Here is a 13,605-nt window from a genome sequence, read left to right on the forward strand (position 1 = left end):
GGAGGGCCGCGCTGTCATGGCGGCCGCGCCCCCTCAGGGCGGACATCACACAGTGCCTCGCTCAAACACACGCTGAGGGGCCCCGAACGATGTGTTTGGAGCAGGTTAAATCTGCACTCTGCCACAGTGGGAGAAAATGCAGATTCCCTGCCAAGCTCTTCCCTCAGAGCTTGTGAGACCCCCCCCCCCTCGGCTGCAGCCCCTGACAAAGCCACATTAAATACAGTGATCTAACTGGCTTTGTTGCGTCTAAACCTTATTCCCACCTCAATTTCTTTAGAGCTCTTCAAACGAATAAATTCATTTAATGCATGTTGGGAAGGACACACGAGCAGCACAGACATAGCGCAATACATCAGACTACACCACAACACAAGCGAAGGGTTTTTAGTGTCCTCAGAGGAGCGGTGACATTGCAGTGACGTCTTCACTATAGGCTGAGTCCCACAGTGGCTTCACGGAATGGATGGAGCCTCCAAATCCTGGAGTAGAGGTTGGAGATTCACGAGTCTGGGGCAGGCTAAGCTGGCAGCGGCTGCCCTCACATCCGTGTTCTGTGACCGGAATTCTAATTCCAAAGCAGGACACGCATTCCTTGGCTATTCCACGTTTTCTGCCTCCCCGTCGCTCTCCTCCGTGAGGGGCGATTCCCGCTGGGATTCCTTCGGGGTGTAGCTTTTGGGTTTCATGGCGCACTCCTGGCCCAGGATGGCCTGGGTGAAGCAGAAATCATGTTTTATTAAAAGTAACGATTACTTTGAACAGTTAACAGGAGTGTTATCGCATTGGGAAAAAGCCAAAGCCGACTTTTCCCCAGGGAATACAAGCTGTGAGTGCAAGGAAGGACCCTCTAAGCTCCCCTGCTTTTATCTCAGCTTTTTTGTCCATTTTTGAGGGGCCCAACAGGGAAGACGCAACCCCCTGGCATATCTATTCTCAATTCCCTCAGATCCCTGGGACGCGGAACCCCAGCAGAGCATCCCTGACTGACCATCTTCTCCTCCGCGGCCGGGGGGCTGCGCAGGAGCCAGCAGAGCGGCGCGTAGGCCACGTTCAGCACGCCCGCCATCGCCATCAGCCAGGGGAAGCCCAGCGCCCGCACAATCGCCCCGCCCGCCGACGGACCTGCACATTTTTGTCAAAAAAACAGCGGCAGAACTGCAGGGAGGTGCACCCCGAGCAGCTGCACGGCGAGCAAAAGCTCTCCTACCGACGGCAAAGCCCGTGCAGAAGGCCACGTCGGCGATGGCGTAGACGGTGCCGTAGGCCGAGGTGTGGCGCAGGTCCACCAGGTAGGCCATGATGGGCATCATGGAGGAGTCCACCATTCCTGCCCGGGGCGTGAGGGGCTCTCCTCAGTCCCCCTGCCCCGGGGGAGCTGCCCCGGAGCAGCCACAGCACCCCCAGCTTACCTATGGCAAAGCCCAGGCCGGCGTTGGGGCCGATCAGCCCGTAAATGTTGGTGGCCAGAGGGACCTGGGGAGGAGAGAGAGGAGGTGTGAGGCCAGGGGAGCTGTGGGATTGGGGAAGGTGGGACACAGGCCGTGGAATGGTGGAATGGGACCTTAAAGCTCTTTCTGTCCCACCCCTGCCATGGGCAGGGACAGCTTCCACTGTCCCAGGGTGTTCCAGCCTGGCCTTGGGCACTTCCAGGGATCCAGGGCAGCCACAGCTCCTCTGGGATATTACACACTTCTAATTAACTAGACACTTGTAGTTTTAGTGTTATTACTTAATTTTGGAAGGGTTTTTAATGGGTTTAGGTTAAATGTAGTGTTCTCTTGGGAGTTAGAGTTTGTTAGTATAGAGAGTTTAAAATTTTTAGTATTTAGAACTTTAACACCTTCCCAGCCCCTCACCATCCTCACAGGGAGGAATTCCTTCCCAATATCCCCTCTAACCCTGCCCTGTGTCACTTTGAAGCCATTTCCCCTCGTCCTGTCCCTCCATGCCTTGTGAATCCTCTCTCCCCGTCCTCCCTGCAGGCTCCCCTCAGATCCTGGCCAGCCACAGGTCACCCCACAGCCCTTCCCAGGCTGAACAATCCCAAATCTCAGCCTGAAGCTCTGGAAATCTGCAAAACCCATCCAGGGGTGCAAGCCCTGAGCATTTGCTGTGCCAGCAGGGTGAAAACGCCGGCGGATTCCCCAGCAGGGACACCTGGGATCCCCCGTGGGGCAGGGCTGTGGGGATCCCACCTCGGATTCCCTCGGATTCCCCCGTGCTACTCACACAGAGGAGGCTGATTCCCACCACGGCCATTCCAATCATGGAGCACAGCCACCTGCAACGTGAGCGCAGGGCAGGAGACCTCAGCCTCGAGCAGAACATGCTGAAATTTGGCCTGGGCTGAGCCCAGATCTTGAATGTCCCACTTGCCTGCCCATCCTGTTGGCCAGAATCCCAAAGAGGTTGGTGCCAATGAGGTAGGAGATGCTGGCAGGCAGGAACGCCATCCCTGGGAGACAGAAAGGATTTTAAAGTGTCTTGTGCCCAAGAAAACACAGATTTGCACAACTTTTCACTCCCCAGCAGCCTCATCTGGAGAATATCATGAGCTAGGCCAGGCACGTGAACATCTCCTGTCACAATTTCTCCCTCTTCCGCCTTTCCACCTTTTCCCTCACTCAATAAAGAGGAATAAAGCTGCTTAAGTGAAAAGCTGGGGGATCATTATGTAGCTCACAATTAAATATTTGCTCTCCCTGCTGCTTTACCACTTGTTTATTTTTCATATCCTCTCCTGCTGACAATAAATAAAAGTGATCAGCTGCATTTCCCTGGGACAGCTTCCTTATTGGAGCACGCTGATTTGTGTTTAATTTCCTCTCCTCTAACGGTACACAACGTGGTTAATCCTGCAGGTTTAGCCCGAGCCCTTCTGGGTTATTTTCCCAGAATTATGGGAGAAAGAGACAAAATAAAGAAGCCCCTTGAGCTTAGAACAGCTCGTGAGAGGGAGGTGTTGAATCCTGAATCCAAACTGCTCTCAAATCTCCGGTACCTGAACATCTTAGGGAATATATTTGGGATTTTCTTCTGTTAAATCACTTTGAGGTGACTTTGAGAAAATCCCAAATATATCCCCTAAGATGTTCAGGTTCATTTCCCGTGGCGACAGGGGAGCCCTGAGTGCTTTTTCCCTGGGTTCTGCCCCTTCTCCCGGTGCCAGGATCCCTGGGGTGCCGCTTTCCCCTCGCCCCTCCTCGCTCCAGAGGAGCTTTCAGTGCCCGCTGTCACCGAGGATAACTCGATCAGGAGCAATTCCTGCTCGCAGCCTGCAATCCAATTTGGGATCTAAGTGCAGCCCGGGGCACCCCCGGGGTGATTCCTGCCCCGCCTGGGTTTTATCAGCGTTTCTGGCTCTTTCTGCAGCGAGCACAGGCGCTGTTATCTCCCACTTTCCAGGCAGCTGGCAATCAGCAGAGCCCATCCTGGCCTGCTGGGGTGCTGGGCACGGCCTCAGCCCCTGAGTGGATATATCTGTCCTAAAATATTGGAAAATTTCCATGTCTCATGGTTTTTGCCTTTGGAATACAAGGTAAGATGTCATTTTTTTTTCTTTTGCATTAGTATTGATCATCATTATTTTAGGAGTAATCAGCCTAAGATAAACTTTCTGTCAGTTGAAGCAGGCCTAAGGTTGGGATAGTCGCAGAGCTTCTCAAGAACTGGCCAAACAGAATTCACGTGGAGTCTTGGCCGAGGTATCTACAAATCAGATGCATGAAAAATGCAGAAAAGCTGTCTTTGCAGCTTACAATTCCTTTGCTTATGAGAATATTCCTTTAAAAATCAATTTCTGTGTTATAGCAATGTAAGAGTTTCTCACACTACTCGCATGTGACGAGGATGCCATGCCAGTGTTGCTTGCCATGGAAAGCAGTTAACTCATAAAGAATATCTGATTTTAGGTCAATGGCAAAGAACAGGCATTACAGCCATTATCATCCCAAATGGGTTCCCATCGATTCCAAGTGGATTTTATAGTAATCTGAAGAGCTGCCCATTCTGTGCCCTGCACAAGATGGTGTCAGCTGCTTTAATTTGCCTTTTGTGTCAGTAATTGGTGCTGAGGGTCCTTCCCCCACCATCACCGTGGGTCTCTGGCTGATTGGTTTTGTTTGTGTGCTTCCCTCCTGCAGCAGCTGCCAGCAGCTGAGGCTCACTGCCTGCCTCAGCTAACTGCCAGTGCTGGCTGTCGTGAATGAAATCAATTTGAGTGAAATAACACTGGAACTTTTCGGGATAAAGCAGTTAATTAAATTGTGAAGTGCGTGTGTAAAGTCAGATGTTGTTAACACAAGTAACTAATTGTAACTGGTTGTATGAGAAACCAACACTGTTGTGTATTTATGGAGGGGGAGTGGAACCCGAGAGAAGATAAGGTGGCAATCACTGGAAGATGACAAGGAACTTCCTAGAAGCATTACCTCATGGAGCACAGCCTTAGCTCGGGCCAAGACTGGAGGAAGAATCAACCAATGAAAAGAGAATACCAAAATGACTGGTTCAGAACGATCCAAGCTATGAACCAGCCGAGGACAGAAAGAACGGGCCTGTCACAATCACAACGCGGATCCTGAGCGCCCCAATCAGCTGAGTGAGGGGCTCTGGAAAGCCTGAGGTGCCAGACACCCAACTCTTTCCTCCTGAGCACCCCAATCAGCTGAGCTGAGGGGCGCTGAAAGGCTTGAGGTGCCAGACACCCAGCTCTTTCCTCCTGAGTGCCCCAATCAGCTGAGCTGAGGTGCCCTGAAAGGCTTGAGGTGCCAGACACCCAACTCTTTCCTCCTGAGCGCCCCAATCAGCTGAGCTGAGGTGCCCTGAAAGGCTTGAGGTGCCAGACACCCAGCTCTTTCCTCCTGAGCGCCCCAATCAGCTGAGCTGAGGGTCTCCGGGAGGCCTGAGGGGCTCTGGAAGGCCTGAGGGTCTCTGGGAGGCCTGAGGTGCCAGACACCCAGCTCTTTCCTCCTGAGCGCCCCAATCAGCTGAGCTGAGGGGCTCTGGGAGGCCTGAGGGTCTCTGGAAGGCCTGAGGGGCTCTGGAAGGCCTGAGGTGCCAGACACCCCGGTCTTTCCTGGAGCCGGTTTCCCTGGAAGCAGCCCTGTATTACAGTTACCAGTTACTGAGCTGTTGATTCAAGTCTCTGCCTTATCCAGGGGCTTTGCTTCCAGTTGTTCTGTTTTACAATAAACAGGCTTATCTTTTTTAATGCAACAAGCCTCTTCTTTTTTTAAAGAAATGTAATTTTTTTTGAGCCTGTTCACAACAGTGGCTGCAGCCTGAGTGACTGGGGCAGCTGCTGATTTATCTCCCAGCCCCTGCCCCTGTCTGCTGCCCTACAGAATCTAGCCGTGTGCCATAACCAGGGCCCAGCTCACTGCAGTGAGCTTTTTCTCTTTAGAGTCATCATGGCACTTCTCTTTTGGGTATTTCCCCACCTCAGCTGGGTTCTGAATTTGTTCACGTGGAAAATCCCGGTCTACAGGGTCAGGAAATTCCTTCAGGGTTTGGCCCATTTTCCCATTTCCCACCCTACTCAGGATTTTCCACGCCCGGGTCTACTCCTGGCTCAGGGGTCTCATCAGCCCCTCTGGACATCTCAGCCCTCATTCTGGAGAAGCTGCAGACTGCAGAGGAAGCTCACCAGGTTAAACACCAGCAAGATGGACTCTGACATTCAGGGGAAACTGAGCATTCTCAAAAAGTGACATAACAGATTCAGAGGAGGAGAGGAGAGGAGAGGAGAGGAGAGGAGAGGAGAGGAGAGGAGAGGAGAGGAGAGGAGAGGAGAGGAAAGGAAAGGAAAGGAAAGGAAAGGAAAGGAAAGGAAAGGAAAGGAAAGGAAAGGAAAGGAAAGGAAAGGAAAGGAAAGGAAAGGAAAGGAAAGGAAAAGGAAAGGAAAGGAAAGGAAAGGAAAGGAAAGGAAAGGAAAGGAAAGGAAAGGAAAGGAAAGGAAAGGAAAGGAAAGGAAAGGAAAGGAAAGGAAAGGAAAGGAAAGGAAAGGAAAGGAAAAGGGAAAAGGAAGGAAGGAAAAGGGAAAAGGAAAAGGAAAAAGGAAAAGGGAAAAGGAAGGAAAAAGGCAAGGCTCATTCCCTGCTCCTCCTCTAGCAAACGGGGTGCAATTACTAATAAATTTTGCCACCTCCCCACCCTGTCATTGCTCTGCTGGGCAGCAAACCCCACACCATGTTTTCAATAACAGAGCAGAGCAGCCACCACTGAGGACATTTCCAGCTGGGATTGGAGCCGTGCCCAGCCTGGGACCGCTCGCTGTGTGGGCAGCAGGGCAGATGTTTCCTTCTTTTTTTGGAGCGATAGAAAAGATGATTCAACCCCTCCTGCAGTGCCCAGGCAGGTCCCTGGAAGTGTCCAAGGACGTGGCACTCAGTGTCAGGGCTGGGATCAGTCACAGGCTGGGCTCGATGGCCCTTGGAGGGTTTTTCTGGGGTTCTGACCTCTCTGGAGCTCGGGGAGGAGGCTGCAGAGAACGGGACCTACCGAGCTGCCACTGCGGGGAGCACATGGTCTGCAGCATCCAGATGGGCAGCGTGGGCTCCAGCATGGCCACACCCATGTTGGACAAGCAGAGGGCTCCTGCAAAAGGGAGAAAGGGGAGGAAAGCTCTGGTTTAGCCCCCTTTTGCTGCTGTCTCAAGCAGGCGTGAGGGAATCTTTAAGCAGGGGACAAATTTAAGGCTCCACCTTTACCTGCAGCCACCAGGATGTAGGGGTCTCGCAGCAGGGTGGACATCGGGGTGGCTTTGGTGCTCTGCAGAGGGCGTGACATGGGCTGGGGGCTGTGCGTGCCCTCAGCTGGCCCCTGGCACAGCCCCCAGCCCCGGGCAGTGCCCACCTCCAACAGCCCGCACCGTGCTCACCTCCGGGGAGATCCGCGAGGGCTGCAGGATGCACAGCTGCAGAGCTGGGGACAGAACACCGCTGGGGCTCCTCCCTGCAGCACCACTCCTTCCTTCCTTCCTTCCTTCCTTCCTTCCTTCCTTCCTTCCTTCCTTCCTTCCTTCCTTCCTTCCTTCCTTCCTTCCTTCCTTCCACCCCTTCCTTCCTTCCTTCCTTCCTTCCTTCCTTCCTTCCTTCCTTCCTTCCTTCCTTCCTTCCTTCCTTCCTTCCTTCCTTCCTTCCTTCCTTCCTTCCTTCCTTCCTTCCTTCCTTCCTTCCTTCCTTCCTTCCTTCCTTCCTTCCTTCCCTTCCTTCCTTCCGACCCTTCTGACTCTTCCTTCCTTCCTTCCTTCCTTCCTTCCTTCCTTCCTTCCTTCCTTCCTTCCTTCCTTCCTTCCGCCCCTTCCTTCCTTCCTTCCTTCCTTCCTTCCTTCCTTCCTTCCTTCCGCCCCTTCCTTCCTTCCTTCCTTCCTTCCTTCCTTCCTTCCTTCCTTCCTTCCTTCCTTCCTTCCTTCCTTCCTTCCTTCCTTCCTTCCGCCCCTTCCTTCCGCCCCTTCCTTCCGCCCCTTCCTTCCGCCCCTTCCTTCCTTCCTTCCAGGACCTGCTTGGAGCAGGCAAGGCGGGAGGGAGGGAGCCCCAAAACCGCCCGCAGAGGTTTGGAAGGGATTTGTCAGGCCCTGAATGCTCCCATGGGGCTGCCAGCTGGGGAGCTGGAGCGCGACAGGGTTGGGATGAGGAGCAGAAAAGGGTTAAAGCAGGAAGGTTGACAGGCACCAGGCCCGTGTTTCATTTCCAGCGGCTCTCACACGCTTCATTAGGGATATCTCGCTTTACAGCCAGAGCAGGACGGTAACTGGGGCTGTAATTTAATCAGCTCCCTGCTTCCCACTGCAAATGCAGCTCCTGCCGGCTGGAACTTTGCTGTGGCGCTCGGGAAGCTCCCGTGGCCTCTGTCTGGGAGCAAGAGCAAGGTGCCACGTCTGCTGGCAAAGCCTGACTCCTTCGTGGCAGCAGGAGGCTGCGGACAAGGGCGCCGTGCCAAAGAATTCACAGCTCAGAGAGCCTCACTGAACGGGCTGTTGGAGCCATCAGAGCAATCAGGGGGTTATTTCGTTATTTAGTAATGAGGGGCTCATTCCTGCTCTGTTGTTGTGTCAATCATCCGGAGATGGCAAAAATAGGATTTAATATTCATTGCATGATGATGATGGAATAACCGGTGCTGCTGGTGTCACCCACCCGTGTTGGTGTGCCCTTCCTCCCCACACCCACATTTCAGTCATTTCCTTCATTTCCAGGGCTCAGCCCTTTGGTTTCTCACCTCCATCCAGGAGGGCGAGGCAGGCCAGGACCAGGAAGGGCGACGCTTTCCCCACGAATTCGTACATGATGCTGCCGAAGGGTGCCCCGACTGCGAGGGCAGGGCTGGGTCACACCCTGGCAGTGCCACCGTGCCCAGAGCCTGGCAGTGCCACTGTGCCCAGAGCCTGGGGCTGCTCTGAGTCCCTGCTGGGTGTTTGGGGAGGTGTCAGTCCCACAGGCAGTGCCAGGGAGGTGACAGGGGAAGGAGGGGAGCACCCAGCCCATGGAGGGGGCAGAGGGAGGGAGAGGAGCACCCAGCAGTGCCCATGGAGGGGGCAGGGAGCACCCAGCAGTGCCCAGGGAAGGGGCAGGGGGAGGGAGGGGAGCACGCAGCCCACGGAAGGTGGCATTGCAGCAACAGGTGACGTTGTGGCCGTGTCCCGTTGGGGACAGGGGCTCCGTACTCAGCACTCCCAAGGCCAGGCCTCCCAGGGCGATGCCCATGGCGCTGCCCCTCTCCGAGTCGTCCGGGTACACGCTGGCCAGCAGCCCCAGGCCTGGGGGCACACACAGAGCCCGCCTCAGCCTGGCTGGTGCCTGGGGGCTCCTCTCTGGGAGCAGCTGGGATTTGGGGGGTTCAGCTGCTCCCCGGCTGGGGGTGGGTGCACTGAGGAGGAGGAGGAGAACCCAGCCAGGGGGAGCTGATGCAGGGACTGAGGGGTAGCCAGAACCTTCACCTGCCACCGAGGAGAAGGAGGAGCCGAGGCCCTGGAGGGCTCTGGCGATGAGCAGCAGGGTGTAGGTGCCGGAGAAAGCAAACACTGCAGAGGGAGGGCAGAGCTGGGCTCAGACCTGCGGCACACGGCAAGGCTGGCCCCGGCTGCCTGTGGAACGGGTGTGAGGGCAGACAGATCATCCTTGTCACCCTTTCCTGGGCCTGGGGGCTCTCCTCCATCCTTTCTCACACGGAGCAGGTGGTGGGGAGGGCGGTACTCACTGACTGTGGAGAGGAACATGATGGTGAAGCCCAGGAACATGGGGATGTGGTACCCGATCCTGGAATGGGAAAAAAGAGGCTCCAGCTCACGAGGGCTCCTCGTTTCCCCCTGGGGAATGTCTGGGGCTGGGAAGCAGCTCCTGAGGGGGTGGTGTCCCCACAAGTGCTGCTCAGAGAGTCCCCAGTGCCCCCCAATAACTCTGCAAAGCCCCCCAGCGCCACAGCTCTGCTCCCCAGCCCTTGTGCCCAGCCCAGCCCAGCTCAACGTCTGCCGGAGGGGCAGAAAAACCTGAAAATAACATTTTATCCATCCCCAGCGGGCTGGGAGGCTGTGTTTGTTTATCCCCTGCTCGCTGGTATTAACCAGCACCTGAGGAGAGCACCAGCCAGCTTTATGCTGGGACATAAACTCACCAGGCACCTGCAGGCTGTTAGGAAAGGCATCACTGCAGCCTTTTGGATGGAGATGTTTTTACCTCTTGCTGTTTCCCTCCCGGCAGTCCCTGCAGCTCCAGGCGATTCCTCGGCTCCTGGTGGTCCCAGCAGCGGGCAGGAGCCGAGGAATCGCGTGTGACAGACGAGCAGTGCCGTGGCTGGCTCTCAGGGTTCAAGGGCAAACACCACGGATGCACGTTAGGGGAAGTTTTATGGGTTTATAGTTGTGTTTTACGCCCCTTGAGTTGTCATTATGGGGTGGCCCGGGTTTGGGACATTTGGGAGGGTCGGCTCGTTACCTTGACCACAATCAAGGTGCCAGGAAGTGACCTCCACCACTGGCAGAGCTTTGGGAGGGGTTAAAGGGTTAAAAGGCAGAACCGCCACTGTGTGGGCGAGCCCACGGTGGGAAAAGTCCTCAGTTCCCAGTGCTCTGCCCAGTCTTCTGTTGTATTTTTGATAAGGTTTCAATAAACCTTTCACGTGTTTGAAAGCGGGTGCCATTTCTCACCCGCTCAATCGCAGGAGCCCCATTTCTGACCTACCTGTTGGTCAGCAGCCCCACCCAGGGGTTGACCAGCAGCTGCACCAGAGCCTTGGAGGCGAAGAGCAGCCCCACGCGGGTGTTCTCCTGCGCCAGGAACTCCCCTCCCTGCGGGCAGCTCCGGCCGGCGGCTGGGGGGGCCCTGGGGGGGCGTCCCGGGGGGCTGCTCGGGGGGTCTCCCTGGGAGCTGCTCGGGGGGTGTCCCTGGGAGCTGTTCAGGGGGTGTCCCGGGGGGCTGCTCGGGGGGTGTCCCGGGGAGCTGTTCGGGGGGTGTCCCGGGGGGCTGCTCGGGGGGTGTCCCGGGGAGCTGCTCGGGGGGTGTCCCTGGGAGCTGCGGGGGTGTCCCGGGGAGCTGCTCGGGGGGTGTCCCTGGGAGCTGCTCGGGGGGTGTCCCGGGGGGCTGCTCAGGGGGTGTCCCGGGGAGCTGCTCGGGGGGTGTCCCTGGGAGCTGCTCGGGGGGTGTCCCGGGGAGCTTCTCGGGGGGTGTCCCTGGGAGCTGCTCAGAAGGTGTCCCGGGGGGCTGCTCGGGGGGTGTCCCGGGGGGCCGCTCGGGGGGTGTCCCGGGGAGCTGCTCGGGGGGTGTCCCTGGGAGCTGCTCGGGGGGTGCCTCGGGGGGCTGCTCGGGGGGTGTCCCTGGGAGCCGCTCGGGGGGTGTCCCGGGGGAACTCTCGGGGGGGTGTCCCGGGGAGCTGTTCAGGGGGTGTCCCTGGGAGCTGTTCGGGGGGTGTCCCAGGGGGTTGTTCGGGGGGTGTCCCTGGGAGCTGCTCGGGGGGTGTCCCTGGGAGCTGCTCAGAAGGTGTCCCGGGGAGCTGCTCGGGGGGTGTCCCGGGGGGCCGCTCCCCGTCCCGTTCGGCGGCCCCACGGCGCTGCTGAAGCCCCGGACGGGCTCGGGGGTGTTGTGGAAGTAGGAGAGCCCGGAGGAGAAGGGAGCGGCCCCGGGGGCTGCGGGGCTCGGCTCGGGCAGCGCCGGGCTCGCGGAGCTCGTGGCACCCTCGTACTCGGTCGTGTAGAGGAAGGTGGGGACGATGGGGACTGGAAAGAAGCCGGGGAAGGGATTAGTGAGGGATTGAGGGATTTTGCTGCAGTTCCTGGCTCGGCACGAAGCTGAGCTGAGCGGCGCTGGCCAGGTGAGGGGTCCTGGAAGGTCACCTGGGCAGGAGCTGCTGGCATCGCCCCGGGACCGATGGAGCGGGGTACCAGGGCAGCCCTGAAGAGCCCCAAAGACCCTCACACTGTGCCCTGAGACAGGGCCCCAAACAAACCCACTCTGTGTCCCCAGAGTGGCAGCCCCAAAGAGCCCCACAATGTACCCCTGAGGCAGCCCCCAAAGAGCCCTGCTCTGTACCCACAAACAGCCCCAAAGAGCCCCACAACGCATTCTGAGAGCCCCAAAGAACCCCACAGTGCATTCTGAGAGCACCAAAGAGCCCCACAGTGCATTCTGAGAGCCCCCAAAAATCCCACAATGTATTCTGAGAGCCCCAAAGAGCCCCACAGTGCATTCTGAGAGCCCCAAAGAACCCCACAGTGCATTCTGAGAGCACCAAAGAGCCCCACAGTGCATTCTGAGAGCCCCCAAAAACCCCACAGTGCATTCTGAGAGCCCCAAAGAACCCCACAGTGCATTCTGAGAGAGCCCCAAAGAACCCCACAGTGCATTCTGAGAGCCCCCAAAAACCCCACAGTGCATTCTGAGAGCCCCCAAAAATCCCACAGTGCATTCTGAGAGCCCCAAAGAACCCCACAGTGCATTCTGAGAGAGCCCCAAAGAACCCCACAGTGCATTCTGAGAGCCCCCAAAAACCCCACAGTGCATTCTGAGAGCCCCCAAAAACCCCACAGTGCATTCTGAGAGCCCCAAAGAACCCCACAGTGCATTCTGAGAGCCCCCAAAAACCCCACATTGTACCCATGAGACAACCCCAAAGAACCTCACAATGTACTCATGAGACAGTCCTAAAGAACCCCACATTGTACCAATGGGAGCCCCATAGAACCCCACAACAATGAAACAACCCCAAAGAACCCCACAATGTACCCATGAGACAGCCTCAAAGAACCCCACAATGTGTCAATCAGACAGCCCCAAAGAACCCCATGCTGTACCCCTGAGACAACCCCAAAGGACCCCACAATGTGCCCCAAAGAACCTCACAATGTACCCATGAGACAGCCCCAAAAACACCCACCCTGTGCCCCTGAGACAGCCCCAAAAACACCCACACTGTGCCCCTGAGACAGCCCCAAAGAATCCCACAGTGTGCCCAGGTGGCCCCAAAGGACTCCACAGTCTGTCCCCAAGGTCCCCCCAGTGTCCCCAAGGTCCCCACAGTGTCCCCAAGGTCCCCCCAGTGTCCCCAAGGACCCCCCAGTGTCCCAGGACCCGCAGCCCCCAGGCAGCGCGGCCGTACCCACGACGGTGAGCAGGACGTTGTCCAGCAGCAGCGCCACGAACACCACCCCCAGCACCAGGCGGGGCGAGGCCCTGCCCGCGGCCAGCCAGGGCTGGGACCCGCCTGGGGACACGGCCGGGGACACGGCTGGGGACATGGCTGGGGACACGGCCAGGCTCCTGCGCTCAAGGGTCAAGGCCTCCTCAACAAACCTGCCAAGAGAACGTTCCAGGTCAAACCTCCCACGGGCCGTGGCTTCTCCCGTGGGAAGGCAACTCCTGGGGTCACTCAGTGTGTCCCCAGGGGCTGGGGGACATTCCCAGGGCTGGGGGACATTCCCAGGATCTCTGTGCCATTCCCAGGAGCTGGGGGACATTCCCAGGGGCTGGGGGACATTCCCAGGATCTCTGTGCTGTCCCCAGGAGCTGGGGGACATTCCCAGGGCTGGGGGACATTCCCAGGATCTCTGTGCTGTCCCCAGGAGCTGGGGGACATTCCCAGGGGCTGGGGGACATTCCCAGGATCTCTGTGCCGTTCCCAGGAGCTGGGGGACATTCCCAGGGGCTGGGGGACATTCCCAGGATCTCTGTGCTGTCCCCAGGAGCTGGGGGACATTCCCAGGGCTGGGGGACATTCCCAGGATCTCTGTGCTGTCCCCAGGAGCTGGGGGACATTCCCAGGGGCTAGGGAACATTCCCAGGATCTCTGTGCTGTCCCCAGGCTCTCAGTGCCAATCCCAAGATCTCTGTGCCATCCCCAGGAGCGGGGAGATTTAGGATGTGCCTGCATTTCTCAAGAGCTGAGAGGTTTTTTATGGGAGCTGGGAGCTTTTCCCAGGATCTGGGAGCATTTCCCAGGATCTGGGAGCATTTCCCAGGATCTGGGAGCTTTTCCCAGGATCTGGGTGCTGTTCCCAGGGTTTGGGAGCATTTCCCAGGATCTGGGAGCATTTCCCAGGATCTGGGAGCTTTTCCCAGGATCTGGCTGCTATTCCCAGGAGCTGGGTGCTTTTCCCAGGATCTGGGAGCATTT

The 13,605-nt window shown here is 57.3% G+C and overlaps 1 protein-coding gene across 1 annotated transcript; it reads right to left on the reverse strand.

Moving 5' to 3' along the window:
* Positions 1-22: 22 nt before the first annotated feature.
* On the reverse strand, positions 23-12,730 carry SLC18A1 (solute carrier family 18 member A1). Its single transcript, XM_038160184.1, has 16 exons — positions 12,592-12,730; positions 11,003-11,212; positions 10,182-10,311; positions 9,202-9,260; positions 8,942-9,025; positions 8,669-8,761; positions 8,224-8,313; positions 6,884-6,927; positions 6,714-6,774; positions 6,505-6,600; positions 2,380-2,458; positions 2,233-2,284; positions 1,413-1,476; positions 1,211-1,330; positions 992-1,125; positions 23-713 (listed from the first exon to the last, which is right to left on the reverse strand). The coding sequence occupies exons 1-16, from the start codon at positions 12,728-12,730 to the stop codon at positions 600-602; spliced, it is 1,569 nt and encodes a 522-aa protein (XP_038016112.1). The 3' UTR covers positions 23-599.
* Between the last annotated feature and the right edge of the window lie 875 nt (positions 12,731-13,605).

Source organism: Motacilla alba, chromosome 22, assembly GCF_015832195.1.
Source record: "Motacilla alba alba isolate MOTALB_02 chromosome 22, Motacilla_alba_V1.0_pri, whole genome shotgun sequence".
Lineage (NCBI taxonomy): Eukaryota > Metazoa > Chordata > Aves > Passeriformes > Motacillidae > Motacilla > Motacilla alba.